General features: G+C 46.7%; 1 protein-coding gene across 5 annotated transcripts in view; it reads right to left on the reverse strand.

Moving 5' to 3' along the window:
* The window catches only part of MYO1C (myosin IC), a 52,525-nt gene that overhangs the window by 26,342 nt on the left and 9,617 nt on the right, over nucleotides 1-16,566 (reverse strand). The window contains exon 1 of one of the 5 annotated variants that reach the window (XM_062615763.1): nucleotides 1,028-1,162. The exons of the other annotated variants lie outside the window; for them this stretch is intronic. Coding sequence (XP_062471747.1) covers nucleotides 1,028-1,162 — 135 coding nt within the window. Of the gene's footprint in view, nucleotides 1-1,027; nucleotides 1,163-16,566 lie in introns of those variants that run through there. 5 annotated transcript variants of the gene reach the window in all.

Raw genomic sequence — 16,566 nt, forward strand, 5'->3', positions numbered from 1 at the left:
CCCCTTTTTCTCAGAGTGGTCAACACTAGACTATTGGGATGCACATGAGGATCTCTACACTGAGCAGGTATGGGATACTCCAACCCTTGCTACTGCTTCTTCAACAGAGAACTCCTTAAATCCACAGGCATGATGTTTTCAGTCCTCCTCTTCCTAAATTTGGGAAGTTACTGCCAATTAGAGCCCTGAACATTCTCATGCAGCCAAAAGCCCACGTACACTTCTGTTACAACATTCCCTCATTCTTGACCTCAGCATCTTCCAACGTCAGTGAATTCCATGGCCCAATTATGCATTGTACAACCATAATCTTTGCATCAGTTTAGCAACTCCTAACACAACTGAATGTCTCTCTTCCTGTGCTACAACACAGAAGAAAGAAGCTCATGATCTGTCTTCTCTATGGCATTATTGTATATGGACTTTTTTCCCCTCCTCTCTTACTCATCTCTTTCTCCAGGTCCTAATCCTGGTCTTCTCAAGCTTTTGCCACGTACTTTCCTAAGCTCCTGGTGCAATGCAGTACACAGAGCCAGGCTTTCTGGTTGCTGCTAAAACATGGACAAAGTTTGATAAAGTAAATACACCCTGGAGGAACCGAGTGGCAATGAGTCCTTAAGCAGGTATTTCCTGCTATTCCCGAGGGTGGTAGTCAGACAGAACGGAGCCCATCATGGCCCTGGGAAGGGCACAGCAGAGCCCAGCACCAGTAGGGTACCTTCCCATCCTCAAGCCCCTTCCCACCCAAGCAAAGGCTCCACCCTTTCTTCTCCCCTAATGCAGAGCACAGCTTTTCTCCCTCTCTTCCCACTTCCTCAGCTCCCACCTTGGCTTCCTCCTCGAAACATGCGTCTCCTTGGGGGTTTATCCCATTCCAACCCCTTCCAAATCACTTTCCAATGAAGGGATCTCTCGCAAAGCTTTTCACTCCCCTGCAGGAACCTTGGCAACGTGTCTCCCTTCTCCTCAGGGCCAGACACACATCCCAAAGCTGCAAACCCACCAAGAGAGCGGGAGCAAACCTTACCGCGCCTCTGAACTTCATCTCTGCCTCCTGGCAGCTCCAGCAGAGCCTGAGTTCACCCTGCTGCAGAAAGCAGGAATCTGAGGACAAGTTCTCCCTCCTGTCAGTTGCCTTTCCTTTCCCTTTTTTTTTTTTCATGACATTTTCGGTGCAGTCACAACTCCTTCCCTCCCACCAGCTCCTACTGGAGCATCTCGGAGAGGGCGTTTTCCAAGGAGAAGGAGAGGAACTCTCCTCCCCTTGCAAAGAGGAGAGCCGGGTGTGCAGAGCTCAGGAGAGGCAGGCCAAGAGCAGCCAGCTGTCCTCTGCCTTCCCTGCAGAGTGCCTAACCACAGGGAAAAACAGCAAGGAAAGTAATCCCAGGCGCTGGAAAAGCTGGTGCAGAGCCCAACACACGAACCCACAGCGGCGGGACAGGAAGAGACGTGCTCCATTACAGCCAGTTTGCACTGAAGCAGCAGCAAGAGCGTTCCCCAGACCTGCTCCCAACTCACCCTGACAGCAGCAGAATCAATCTCCTGGGCTTACAGTTACACTTGTAATTATGCTCTTGGTGAATCAAAAGACCACAAACAGTCTGAGGATAGGATGTAGTTTGACTTGTCTGCTCCTGCAAGGACTTTTAGCCTAGTGGCTCAGGAGTATTGTAATCCAGAAACATTGAGATATGCACCCTCAGAGCACCCACTCTATGTGGAGGTCCATGATGTCCCTATGACAAAACAACCTGCACTACACCAAGTAAGACCCTTCCTAGGACATACTGAAGCCACTGTTGCCCTTAGTCTCCAATCCTTGCAAACAGTGTTTCTGTCTGGCTTTGATCACACACAAACCACAGCATGCTTTGGGTTGAAGGGACCTTAAAGCTCATCCAGCTCCAACCCCTGCCATGGGCAGGGACCCCTTCCACTAGAGCAGCTTGCTCCAAGCCCCTGTGTCCAACCTGGCCTTGAACACTGCCAGGGATGGGGCAGCCACAGCTTCTCTGGGCACCCTGTGCCAGGGCATGCATGCAGCCTTTGCTAGCATTGGGCGGAAAGTGAAAGCAGGAGAGGCAATGGGTGAAAGCTGGAAGAAGGGAAATTGCAATGAGATATTGGGAAACTTTTTTTTTCCACAGTGAGCGCTGTCAAAGACTGGAACAGGGGCCCCACAAGTTGTGAAACTTCATCCTTGGAGATATTTGAGACTCAATCAGACAATGCCTGAGCAACCTGACCTAAAACTGGCCCTGTTTGAAAGTGGGGTTGGACCAGAGATCCCCACAGGCCACTTCCAACCTAAAATGAGTCCATGTATTATTTTGCTCCTCTATGATCTAAGCTGTGTCCATCCTAAAATGAATTACAGGTACAGCAAAACTGGACTTACACCTCAAGTTAGGAAGGTCTCAAACTTAGTCTAAGCCTACAGATAAGAATATGAATTTTCCAGAGGTCACTTGCTCTAAATGCATGTGGCCACATCTGCACTGAGCAAACATGAGCCTGATCCAAACACCTCCTGATTTTCCATAGCATCCTTATCAAAGTTAATGGGAATAGAATCTTGCCTGCTGTGCATGGGGGCTTCTGAAAAGACAGCACTGCAGACTCTCTTGCATCTGCTGAACATTTCTTCCATGCTTCTGCAATCAGGTATCACACCAAGTGTCAGCTATCATTACCATAAGCAGGGGAGCAGAGGTGGCAAACTCAGTAATGCCCTTTTGTCACCATAAGACTTTTTGGGAGGGTATTACTCTGTTACCTGTTTCTCTCTTTTCTAAGTGGGGAAGGCTTTTCTCATGATTGTAGAATAAAGTAGACATAAACCAATTTCCCTTCTCCAAAAAGGCTCTTTGACCCTCAGGTGTGTTAGTCTCAGATCAGCTATGACTGCAGGACCCCAGGCAGCATGCAGCACTACTGAGTAAGCCCAGCACTATGAGTACCTCAGTTGTTGGAATCTATTTATTTGAGTGGTCCCTCATGACAGTCATCCCCCAAATCCTGCAGTACCAGCAGGCAGATTCTCCAGCCATTGAATGCACAGAGTCATGAAACCATTCCCACTCTCAGCTGCTGATATTTCATGACTGGCACTATCTGGAGCCAGCTCTGCTTAAAGGTTGCTTTGGGGTTTTTTTTTTCTTCATATCAAAATGCACACTGCCCAGATTCTATTGCAGAAAGGGTAAAGTCAAGCATTAGAGATTTAAACCAAGACACTAAAAAGCTTTAAAAGTAAAGCTCAAACAAGTAAAGTAAAACAAAACAAGGCCACTACTCAGCCAGGAGGCTATTTAAAACCAAAGAAACACAGGGGATTGTTTGTCAGTGGTTCAGTGCAGTGCTCCCCTCTCATTAGCTCTGCCCCAAGGCACTGAGCCCATGGTGGATGCCATTCCTCACAGGAAGGACGTGCCAACTATTGCAAGGAAGCTCTTCTGAAGGGTGCTATGATGCCACTAGCGCTTCTGCCTTCATCAGATTCCATTTTGAGAAGTGATTGAAACCTTACCTCCCAGTTTTTACACAACTCTCTTTGGCATGACTTCTACTCCTTTTATCAGCCAGCTGAGAAGTTGGGTGAATTATTAACAGAGGCAGCCTCAGGACATGTTTCAGAGAGGGGTTTAGCATTGATCTATGTCAGAGCATTGAAAGAAATGGACAATACTCCAAAGCCCTGCTCAGTGCAGGAGAACAACTAAGATCCAAGGTAATATAATCTCTGTTCCCCTGAGCCATATGAGCCATCACTGAGTCTCAACAGCAAGTCCTGATCCAGGAGTGTTCCAAGTCTAATTAGAGCTGTGGCCTGGCAGCAATAATTCTTCAGCAGGAGAATGTCAGTTCTCCACCGTCATTCCTCAAATCAGTCCAGTTGTAGCCAAACAACAGCCAATAAAATTCATGTTAAGTATTAGTAGTGAGTTATCTTCACATTAACACCTTTACCTTTCCCCTAGTTCACACCTCCTAACACTTGTCAGGACACACCTCAGCACTGGAAATGCCATTTCCTTGCAGGAGAACCCTTTATTCACTGGGAATTCCTTTACTCAAAAAGCTTTCTTCTGCAGCCAAACTACTGCCCAGCTCCTGTTGGCACACGGGTTAGCCTAAAGTAGGAGGGGGAAAAAATATGATTGGAAAACAGAGATAACCAGCATCATTTTGATTTAAAAGACCTTGATCCTGGATTATTAAAGTGATAAAACCAGGCTCTTTCTTTCCAGCAACAGAGCCCAGCCCTTGTCTCCGATTTCTGCTGAGGATGGCTGGCTGGGTCTGCATCACCACTACAGGCAACTACAGGCAGAGGTATGAATCAAGTTTTCCAGGCCTCACCAGTCAGAAGGGACTCATATAAACCCTGGATTAGAGCACTGGGATTGCTCTGCTCCATGCTGATAAGCAGCTGATTCCCTGCATACAATTCCACATTCAAAGCAAGGGGACTGGAAACCTTTCCTGTCAGCCCTGCTCCGGCAGGCTCACAGAGAGCAGTGCGTGACCTGCTGAGCTGCACTCACAAGCAGTGGCTCTGCTGGAAGAGAACAGTTTAGCCCCACTAAACCAGCCTAAAACCAGTGAAACCATCAGCAGACCAGTGCAGATTCCACTGCACAATATAAATCTGGAGGTAAGAGATGCTGTTCTGGGTTTATGCTACTCCAAAAACCAGTGTGGATCACATCTACATTATTCCAAAAGCAAAAGGTGTCAAGTTCATCTGTCAATGTGTATCTTTTTTATCAGGATTTCTATAACATTCACTATTTCTGCCTTGCAAAACAACTCCAGAATAACACACATTCCATAATTAGAAAGCACTTGGCAAAGATACCATGGGAAAGAAACCACCCTCGACAGGCCAGGAATTCAAGGGCCCTTCCTCTTGCAGGTCAGAGGAACATCTTAGAAAATAGGAATTTCTTTAACCTACCACATGTGTCCTGCTGTCCAGGCTGCGCTGATCTAAAGCTGATTCAAATGCCTCACATTCCTAAGACACCCTATAGCAGGAACTGGAGGTTCCAAAGGATGCCTGGACCACACCCTGGGGAAAAACCTCCGTTCTAGCAGAGATGGACATTTGACTGCACAATAACTGCATAAACCAATGCCCTGCCAAAGAATCATCAGTAAATATTGCAACAGGCTCTATAAGGAGGCAGAACCTCCTCCCCATATCATCAGCCCTGGTAAGAATTGTCTGGTTTCTACCCTCTTTTTGTTTGTGGTAACACATCTCCTCTTTCCCCACGCAGAAAGCAGCCAGACGTCCCCCAAAGAAGTAATTGGGAACAGAAGCCTAGGACATAGGACATTGGTCCCTAGAGACACAACTGGTCAGTTCTGGAACTGCAGACCTATGAAGGTTAAATCAAAAGCCCATTATACTCACTCAGAAGGTGTCTCAAGATGGCAAAGTTCCTTAATTTTCCTGCAAACTTCATGACATCGCGAGCTCTGGGAATGCTCTGATTCTGTGTGGATGTGTTTGCACGTTTACAGACAAAGGCTGAGCAGTATGTTAAGGTGTGGCCAAAAGGGTTCAAAAACCCAGAAGACAAAAAAGTCTATTTAAATGATTCTTTTGGAGTCTAATTTATGCTTTGTAACACCTCGAACTGTCAATACTGGTTTTGTTTGTTTCGAGAAACCTTCAGCAGTGAGAACACTACACTTCTTTCCTTCCCAAGCTCAGTCTTCCACTGATAAACAGGAATATCACCAAAACAGGGAATATTAGGAAGCATGAAGATGGAGATACACCTCTCCTGGGACTCCTACTCTGTCTCTGTAAGCACCAATCACTGTTTTGCTACCCCTGATGATAAGATGCATTTGAGGCACAGTAGGTTTAAAAGCACACACGCTGCGTTCCTGTTTAGTCATGGCTCCCGCACACACACAATAATTCTGGGTTTGTGACGTGGGTGAAAACCAGAACTGGGTTAATCTAACAAACTGAGATACATTTTCCTTGTTGTTGCTCTCTGCTGAAGCAGTGAAAGAGAAATGGATGAGTGGCTTTGATGATCAGAGCAAAGTCCTGCTTTATCACGACCAGATGCCCTTAATACGCTGCCGGTGCGTCTCGTGCATGCGGCTGCTCTCGCTCCATCCCTGTTACAGCTCTGGTGGCTGTTTTACAGGGCAGCTGTGAGACAGTTGATATACAAACACACTCTGCCCGTCCTGAGTCCAACAGTCATTGCTGAGCTCGCTGCAACAGCACAGAGTTTGAACCAACAGTTAATTCAGCTGGATTGCTTTGCCTTCACTTTGATACCATCGTCTCAAGCAGCTCCCCTGCAGCGTCTGTGGCAAGAACAAGAAGAGCCCTTCTGGAGGGAGCTGTTAATACAAACAGCCTGACTCAGTTCTGCTAATGTGCATTCCTCCCAGCTGACTTTCTAAACAGTCCCTCCCAGTAGCAGGACCTACATCTTCCTTTTAAGGGGAAAAAATGTTTTCACAGGAAAAATGAAGTGTTCAAAGCCTGTGCATATCTCTGTGCTTTCCGTGACCATCCTCTCCCTTAAACACACATTTCTTTGCATGCAGAAAGAAACTCCTCATTAATATAAAGTCATTTCTCTCTTTTAACACAGCCATTAGCTTTGTATCGATGCCCTCCCAGATTCAGGTGAAACATCCTATCATAGCAGTCACAATGAGTAAGAGAATTGGTTGTCCAAAGCGTTAGGACAAGTAAACCTGAGAGTCAGAGCTGAGAAAGAACAGGCAGAACTTACAGGCTGGGGACAATGCTTTACAGCTCACATGGGTGGCTGACAGTTCCTAATCCTTCAAAATCCTTTTCCTGCATTTCTGAAAAGAGGTTTAGTGTTAGAAAGGAATTAAGACTGGAAAGCATATCATAACAAAAACTTCTTGTTCTATCACCACTAGATAAGGAAAGAGTGAACAGTGGTGATTTGCCTGCACGTTAGATGAAGGAAACAGGATTTCCCTCTGCTACTCCCTGAGCAAGATCCCAAGGAAATGTTTCTAATAATAGGAAATGACTATATAAGGCCAGATCAGCACTAAACCGTTTGCAGTCTGGAAGAGAAGAACATAGAAGTGTACTGAGGAGGGACACAAGCTGGACTCTTCACACATCAGTACTATCCAGGAAGGCAGAATGCAGTAAGCTAAGGTTCCCCCACCAAAGGTGGGCAGCATTTAACCCCTAACTCTTCTCTCCTGAGCGGAGAGGGGCCTCTCCCCAGCCCAGAATAGAAAACTGAATGTACAGATTAAAGCTGCCGTGTCCTTTTTCTATCATGGGAGGCAAAAGATAGAAAGAAGACTTTCAGATCTACAAAACAGCGCCTGCAGAACAAGGCTGAGCACATCCCTGATATGAAAGGGCAGGAAAAGACACAGCCACATCCTAAAGCATGACGTGGCCAGTGCTAACGCAGAAGGAAGGCTGACAGCTCCCCTTCCTGCCCTTCCTGGGCAGTCAATCCACAGAGCACGAGAGTTTGTGACCAGGCCAGTGCTCTCTTGCTGGTTTTAAACTGTGAGGATGCTGGGCACATGTGGAAGAAGCCATTTAACTTGATTTCCAAACTGTTCCCACACAATTGTGTGCATCAATGTCTCACAAGCCAGCAGTTCCAACATCAAGCAGTTCCACACAGCTACAACAAGCTGTGTGAATGTCTCAGCCTGACTTCTGGATGGAGCCGGAATCGTAGCTCCAACACACACTTTTCCCTGTCACTCCATCAGACACAAAACCTGCAAGTCCAGTTTAAGAGAGATTTCCCTTCTTCTTATACAAATGAAACAACGCTCACAAAGCCCTCATTTGGATCAAGTGATATCACTGGAACATTGCCCTGTGATCCCCAGTGAGGGGTATCTTTCCATCTCTTCTCTGCCTTTGGATAAGGCCAGCTCCCAGCACAGAGAAGCTTGCTGAGCAAACACAGTCTGACACAGCCCCATAGCTGCCACGGAAATGAGCACAATATACATTCCTAGACAGGTTTATCACCCAGACTTCTATTTCTGAGAGCAAAAGATGGGTTGTGGCAAAATGCACAAATCATTTGCTATCTGCAGCCCTGCTCCATCCTATGTCTACAAATCCAGAGCTGCACAGCTTCTAGGGGACCAAATCCCAGTCAAGGTTTCTAATGCCTTAACTAGTTAAGATCTCCTTGAGCTGAAACGATCAGGCAACAACGTTAGGCTGAGAGCCTTAAAATGCAGCAAGCCAAGTTACCCTCGTGAAAGACTCCTACATGAGATGCAAGAGAGAGTTTTAACAGCAGCAACGCTCTTCTACATCACAGCATCAGGAGCTTCTGAGAACACAGCTGAGATTTACAATTCCCCGTATTGTTCCAGAGGATTGCTCCAGTGTAACCAAGGCTTTCAGGTACGTTCCTCACCAGTTGCTCATACCTTGCCCTTATCCTCACACTACGGGCCAGAAAAGGGTGTGCACTCAAGGGTGTGTTAAGCTTTCCTGGCTATACAGCAAATCTGTCCCAAGAGGATGTTTCGTATTTGGCTTATCTCTGGGGACATCTCCATTCCTGAAGCTTTTAAAACTGACCTTTTCATTTCTGACCAATTCAGTGCTGACATTCCTGCCTGCACAGAGAGGGAGAAACGAGCGCAGCAACAGGCAGGTTTTCTTCGGAACCAGTAACTGTGAGTGGTTATGACTTAGGGAAAACTAAGTACACAAAGAATGCCTTTTAATACCCTCATACCTCTTTTTGCATGTAATAACTGCTCCATACCCATTATAAGGCTCTGAAAAGGGAGAAGAATCGTGGGTATGAGTCTAGGAGTCTGGAAGCAGAGATGAACCATGCCTATGAACGTTATATTGACAGGATCCCAGGTTTCCCCCATGCCACCAATGATGATTGTAGAATTCTTCTCTAAATACAGGAACTGCCTGTTCAGAACTCCTGACACCAACCCAGTTAAGTTTAAGCTGCTTTTTTCTGTAGCAGGTTAAATCTGAAACCCGGGGAAGGCAGCCTGACATGTCAACACCTATCACACAGAAATCCAAACAAGAGCTTTATCTACTCTATCAGACTGCTTTATAGGAAACAACTAAACTCGACTGACTTGTCCCAAGCTGTCCTTTTTTCTTGGAACCCACAACTTTCATCCATGTAGTTTTGCATTAAAACAAACCCCACCCAAACCGAGACCACTTGGTACTGTGGAAAACAGTTTAGAAAGGAAATACCTCCCTCCAAAATAGCCAAATGGAATTGTTTCTTTCAGTTCACGCAGAGCTTTTCCTTTTCATAAGGTCTGAATAAAGCTATTGTTGAACTCCTGGTTTGCTGTCAAAAGCAGGAACTTTTCTGCTCTGTGGAGACTGGAGCACAGGTAGTACCTACATTATATTAGTGTATTCAAGCTTCCAATGGCAGAAAAGTAAAGCATAAATGGCTAAAACTTTCCTGGAAAGCACAGGGAGAATATATTCCACAGATGGAATATATTGCCTGAAATTGGAGGGGGACGTCTATAAAATAGGTTGCACCCGAGTGATGCCCCACCAACTACTCCTCCATCCCAATCCTGTTCGTGTAATAACAAAATGCCAAGTATGGAAAGCTTATAGTAGCATAAATCAGTACAATCTGAACCCCAAATTCAGGGAAATACTTCATATGGTTCAGTGGCATCTGTCAGGGGGTTGTTGCATGCAATATCTATAGGTTCCTTAAGGAAAGGAAGGAACCAGCCCAGTCTGCAAGTACTCTTGCGACACTCAGTTCTGCTGCCAGGAACGGGTGATACCTGGGAGAAACAAGTTCTTACTTTCCTCCTGGGTGTGCCTCTTCTTTAATGCAAACTTTGCAATGCTGAAAGCCAACTACAAACTAGAGTGGAGCCACTCTGCCAGCCCAGAGAAAGGGCACATTCAATGCTTCAGCCATTCAAACAAGCGGAGGAGGTTTTGATTTGATGATTTACAAGCGTGGAGTTTACAGGCACAATATGTACTTCCACCCGGGTTTCTTTTCCCCTCTGTCCCAAACTGAGTTTGTTGGCCTGAGGCAGGCAGTTATTTTGGGACAGTGAAGTTATAAATAAATCCTAATGAAACTATTAGGAAGGCATATGGGACTGAACTTCTTTCAAACCCCTCTTTGTAAGGGAACAAAGAGCATTTTACATTTATTAGCATGGCGTAAGTCCTTTATGAAAAGTTGAAGTTTCAACAACAGTCTGCAGTAAAACTGGATTGTGAGCCCACAGTAAGACTATCCAACCATGTGTAGAAATTCCAGATTATGCTAAAAGCAATGGCCTAAGCAGTTTCCAAAAGCAGACCAAAGACGAGTAGACACGCAGTGCAGACTGGCTTCTGGCAGCGTGTCAGGCTTGAGGCCTGGCAGCCAACAGGGAGCACGTGGACAGATGATGTTGCAGCTGGCTTATGTCTGAGCTGCTTCCCTTTACCCTGTTGCTTCTGAAAAGGAGGGTAAAAGCCACCAGATGAAGGGTATTGTCTGAGGTAATCCCCTTCTGACCAGCCTGACAGCACCCCAAAGATCCCCCAGTGAGCAAAGTCTGTGAATTGCAAACAGTTTTATCCCAAAACAGATGTACCTTTAGTTAACAGTAAGCAGGGAATGATGAGCTGCCCATCATGTTGGCAAAAGTATTCCAGGATGCCTGGAAAACAGGGACGTCATTACAGAAGGCCATCCAACATCCACCAGCATCAGCCTGCACTCCTCAGACAATCCAGAATATTGATTAAAAAGTGATACTCCTATTGAATCAAAACTGCATTAAATCAAGATTAAAATCCTTGCCTTGGAGCTCAGAGGCACCCGCTGAAAAGTAAGGGATCTCTCGTCTGCAAGACATGGGTTTGGTTCCCTGCCCACTCAGGTGGGCTGCACTATGGTGTTCCCAGTGCTTTCAGCACTTCCTGCATCATCAGGACATCAATTTAATCAAACCCAAAGACAAAACACAAGCCAAAGAATAACCAAGGAGCCCATTCCTTTGCGGCTCTCAGGAACGCCCGTTCCACATCTGGATAAACATGGGCCTATGCAGTGAATGGGAACATTCATGCCCCAGCTGTGGCTGGGTCCAAATCCTTTCTTTCTCTCTCTGATTTACTTATGGTCCTGCATTGTGTGGTTGAAAATCTGCACACATCCCGCTGAGGCAGACAAAGCAGGCAGTCCCAGGCAGGCCCTTTACATCTACTACATAAACACAAACTACTTCTGGGCTGTGATCCTGAAGGAATCCCTACAGCTGATACAGACATCATTTTGCTCCTATAAACTTTCCATACTAGGGAGAGATCTCCTGGAAGTCGGGTATCTTTTGTTCTGATGCTGTCTGAGGAAACCCTCCTGTCCATGGCAGCTGGGATGACATGAGGAACTGTCAGAAGCCTCATCCCACTGGGAAAGAAACACTTTCCTTGCTCTGATTCAACAGGTATAGATTCCCTAGGTGCCCTTGGGGAAAGTGAGGGATGCAGGGCCATGAGGGAGTCTGACCTCTAACCTGCCAGAAGGGTTCAAGAGTCTCAAGAAAGGCTGTACTAAAATCAAAGCCTATAACGTAAGGAATACATACAAAACACAGGCAGCTTTGGTTCCTTTGCTTACAATTCCTGTTCTAACAGCTCTCAGACACTGAGATCCTTTAAATCACCTAAAGAGAAGCATCAAAATATGAGGGTTTGTTTCAGGAGCTGTTGTTTGTATGTCTGAACTGGAAGAACAGAAGGACACAGGGCAGTTCATCACTGTAAATTATTGATCTGCTTGCTTTCTAGACACTGAAACTGGTAATTAAACAAATGGTAAAAAGATACTTCATCAATTATAGAGGTGTCACTTTCAATTACACTTGCTCCAGGATGAATAAAACACAGAGGTTAAATGCTATGGGTGCTTCTTTATGCTGGCTTCTTGTTCAAAATCCTCACTACAACACTGATTCCAACCCTCTCGTTGTGAGCAAAGTGCTCTTTGCTCACATTAAGCTAGATAAGGGGAAATGAGAGCTTTTGCTTCACCCAGCTTTTCCTCACAATCTTCAGAGAGCAAACTTCCATGGTAAGGAGAGAGGATTTGGAGCTGGGACTAGTGGGATGGATCCCTTTTCTGTTCAACATGGTTACGTGGCCCTAAGCCAAGGCCACAGCCCCTGTGGAAACAGCCCACCTCAAAAATCAGACAGAACCCCCTCAGTTTTGTCTATTAACAACCAGTTGTGAAGTACTGGGCAGGCATTTGATACTGGTAGGTCTTACATACATGTACATACCCTCCACAACCGAAACTAACACTGGCAAGCTGCTTCTGAAGCAGGATGATGACATCCAAGATACCCTGCTAAGCAGGAATCATGTCACAACCATAATGACCACTCCGATTTAAGAGACATTCTTCTATTAGGGTTCATGCCTTACTGCATCAAGGTTAAGGTTATCTCGACTTCCTATGTTAAATATTATATGAATGTAAAAAGATACTTGCTCTAATAATCACTTTGAAACAAAAACAACATCCAAAGAAGAGCACAGACGCTCTCTGGAACCATTATTACACCTCTTAAATGGGCTGCACTCTGTGAAAGCATTTATTGAAGGCTGAGTTCATCAACTGATTAAGATGGGCCAGGGAGTAGAAATACTCCAAGTGAAATACGCAGCATAAGCAGACAGCTTAAAAGCACATGCAATAAAGAGCCCCTTACAGGTGGATACAGCTGCATCCCTCACCAAGCAGAAGCAGCAGTGAAGCAGTAACGCTAGGAGGCAAGATCAGGAAGTGAGAACAGGGAAAAACACAAGTTCATGGTGGAGCCAGGTCAATCCTAGAAGTCAAAGGACATGTCCTTGGCCTGGTGAAGGTAGGAGTTCAGAGAGGCCAAGGTGATGAACTGAAAGAACACACTGTGGATATGATGGCAACATCACATCATCAGGTGATGGCAACAGAGTGAGAGATGAAGACTGGATGACAGAACCCGAATGAAGGAAAGACCAGCTCTAGGTAAGGGGACAAGACAATCAAAAGGCTGAGCTGACTCTGTTTACCACTCCCCATATAATGAGGCTGAAGCACAAGGAGAGCAAGCTCTGCCGCAGGCCTGATGCCAGCTGCTCTAGGAAGCTTTCCTTGCCTGTTTTAAGTAGTTTCACAACATAAAGCTTTATTCAGTCTGATGGCATCCTGGGCATACAACAGCTCTTACCAGCAGAACAATGTCTGTGGGAAACGTTAGGAAGAGTGTCTAAGAGAGATAAAGCCTCTGAGTTGCAGACGAAGCTGCCAGTCCTCATTTCCAGCTTGTCAGAGCAAGTCCTTCTTGAAGTCAGCAGCCTGGAATGAAGAGAATCTGGCATTTGGGAGGCATGTATGAGGCTCAGACAGGCAGGGCGGAGCGGCTGACTTTAATCATACTTTCCACAATGGTGGGGGGAGTGGCAAAGTATAGTGAGTGATGGGCGTTATCTGCTATATACTCACAAATTCCTCCTCTTTGGAGTTCAAACCTGACCTCCTTTCCTGCTCCCACTAGCCCCTGGAGGAGGAGGGGAAGGGCAGGCACACAGAGCTGGGATTCCAGAGTCCTTCACATTCTTGGGATTCCTGTATCCGTGATGGGCAGCACACACTTGTCTGCTGGAACAGCTGATGGGTTGTGACCACAGGAGTAGCTACATGCAGGTGTTGCCCTTCCTGCAAAGCTGGACCTCATCATTCCAAAACTCACTAACCCAGGTGCTAACTCATTGCTGCCTCTGCTGCTCCAGCTTACCTGCTGGGGGATATTTAGTATGCACATTCTAAAGTTATCTCTCTGTCTTTTGCCAGAATATCTCTATTCCTGGGGGGGGGGGAGAAATATCAACAGAACATCTAAAAATATGGGCTTGCACCAACCACTGCCAACTTGTTATGAAGCCTCTTTAACAAGAGTGCTAGTATGGTATCAAAAAGGAGTAAAGCTCCAAAATATCTCAACCCAGCTGCCCACTACAGCGTTAGCAACAATACTCTATAAAGAATTCCAGTCCAAACCACTTTTGGTTGCCTTCTGCCCTCACAATGAAGCTACAGTGCACTAAATCACATGGAGCTTCAATTCCATCTAGAAATAGCCTCTTCGAGTTCCTATTGCAGGATGGCATTCCTCAATTTTGTTTACTTGGGTGCCACTACTGGTGGTGACAGCAACAGCAGCTACAGACTGCATAACCTGCGTGTACACCCAGAAAGGCACGCGTCCAGATCCAGCCTCTCGCACGAAAAGGTTTTGGCTGCAAAATGATTTCCTTCTCCCTCACCCTTTCTCCCTGTGTCGATCACATCATGCTCAGATGCCACAAAGCAGTAACCTTGTCCTGCTACCCACAGAGATACATTGCTAAAGCCCCACAGGGCCAGAAAGTTCTTTGAAACTTTAGAGCCATGTAGAACAGTGCAAAAGTGAGCATTCAGCCTAAGAAGGCTCTGAGACCTTAGAGCATCTTCCAGTGCCTAAAGGGCATTGACAAGAAAGCTGGAGGGGGCTTTGGGCAAGGGCCTGTAGGGACAAGACAAAGGGGAATGGCTTCAACCTGCCCAAGGGGAGACTGAGATGAGCTCTTAGGCAGAAGCTCTTCCCTGTGAGGGTGCTGAGGCGCTGGCACAGGGTGCCCAGGGAAGCTGTGGCTGCCCCATCCCTGGCAGTGTTCAAAGCCAGGTTGGACACAGGGGCTTGGAGCAAGCTGCTCTAGTGGAAGGTGTCCCTGCCCGTGGCAGGGGTTGGAGCTGGAGGAGCTTTAAGGTCCCTTCCAACACAAACCATTCTATGACCACCAGCTGGGCAGGGTGTCCTCCCTCCAGGCTCCCATTGCACAGGCTCTCCCAGCCTCCTTCCACAAGCACTGGGAAGCAGCAGAGGTGCATGTGCTTCAGAGGGAGCAAAACACTCCAGACATCAGCACCCAAGTGACTTGCCAATGTGGGCTCCCTGCTTGGAACCCAGGCGCTCTGCATGCTGCTCTGGCAAGAAGCAGAACAGACACCAGCTTCCCTTGGCTCAGTGTCTCAGTGGGCTCACCCCAGCTGTCTCTCAGTGCTCTCCATTGCTGACCTGATACCACGTAATGGGCAACAGCACTGCAGGCACTCCATGGGCAGATGGTTACTGCACTGCTCAGGAGCTATAATAGGTATTACAGCTTGGGAATCCCCACTGCAAGAAGTGGAGTGGAGACAGTGTATTCTGTTCTATTTAGAAATCTCAATAAAGCCAACATTTAGAAGACAACTAGCTACCATTTATGTTCCAAACATCTGGCCTAGCTCCACAGCCACAGGCTGGGAGGGTTTAGTGCCAATCACCCACACACCAGGGCACAAAAGTGCCCCCAGTGTGACTGCAGAACCTTCTAGCAAACTCCTCACTACCACTGACTTCAAGGATTACAACCCAGTAGCATAAGAACAGCTACACAAGCCGTCATTCCCCCAGCATTCCATTCCAAACACTCCTCCAAGGTGAAAAGAGCACAGAAAGTGTCCTCCAAAGTGTCAGAGTACAGTCCCAGGCTGTAAGTGGACTGTGATGCAGGATAAACCCAGCTGTGCTTATCATGGTCCTCCCCCTCCTCTGTCCTGGGACTGAGATCTGCTCAGCTCTGTCATGAGACAAGGAACTAAACAAACAGAAGAGGCCTTTTCACGTCATCACTGTATTCCAAACTTGGTTTCAGTTGATTCAAAGGGTCAAATGGATGCTGGTGCAGGGAGGGGAGAACTACAGCAAAAGCAATTTAAACAGAACTTCATGGCAGCATAAGCTCACACCAGTTACTGCAGGAATACACCCTCCTGGCAGACAAGTAAAGAATGGGCATTCCAGTAAGAGTGGTGTGGATGAAGCTCTGATGCTCTGGTTGCTTGCTCCATCCCCTGCTCTTACACATACATATGCCTTCAAACACTTAAAACCTTGGGAAGTGATGCATGATCACCACCAGCAGCCTCCAGGACAAGCCCAGGAATGCCACAGACTACACTGTCAGTTGTAGTGCTCCACAATCAGGGAATCAGCAATATAAATTACCTGGTGCACGTGGGTATGTGTCCCACCAGATCTGCCAGCAGAATCACACCCAGCTAACACTGGTCTGATACCCAACAGCACTGTGAACAACTGACACCTAAAAATGAGGGCTGGTGAGGCTGGACTCTGCACACAGGAGGGATGAGCTCACTCCATGCATCCCTGTGCCACTTACTGACCCAAAGGAACCTTCCCATTTCCTATCAATCCACAAATCTCCACACAGCCCACACTAAACACTGACTGATCCACTGTAACCAGCACCGTGTCACATCTGTGTTGACTCACCATCAGCTAAGTGGTTTGTAATTAAGATAATGTGGGTTGGGGCCAGTGAAAGTGTGGCCTGAAAAGCACTTTCCAGAGTTCAGCAGAGTGCTAGAGATCAACCAGAGAAATTCACCACTCAAACCAGGAAGGTACCAAGCCCACAGCTACTTTTAG

Source organism: Pezoporus occidentalis, unplaced genomic scaffold (assembly GCF_034315485.1).
Source record: "Pezoporus occidentalis ecotype Australia unplaced genomic scaffold, CSIRO_AGI_Poc_V1 ctg183, whole genome shotgun sequence".
In the NCBI taxonomy this organism is placed as follows: Eukaryota; Metazoa; Chordata; class Aves; order Psittaciformes; family Psittacidae; genus Pezoporus; species Pezoporus occidentalis.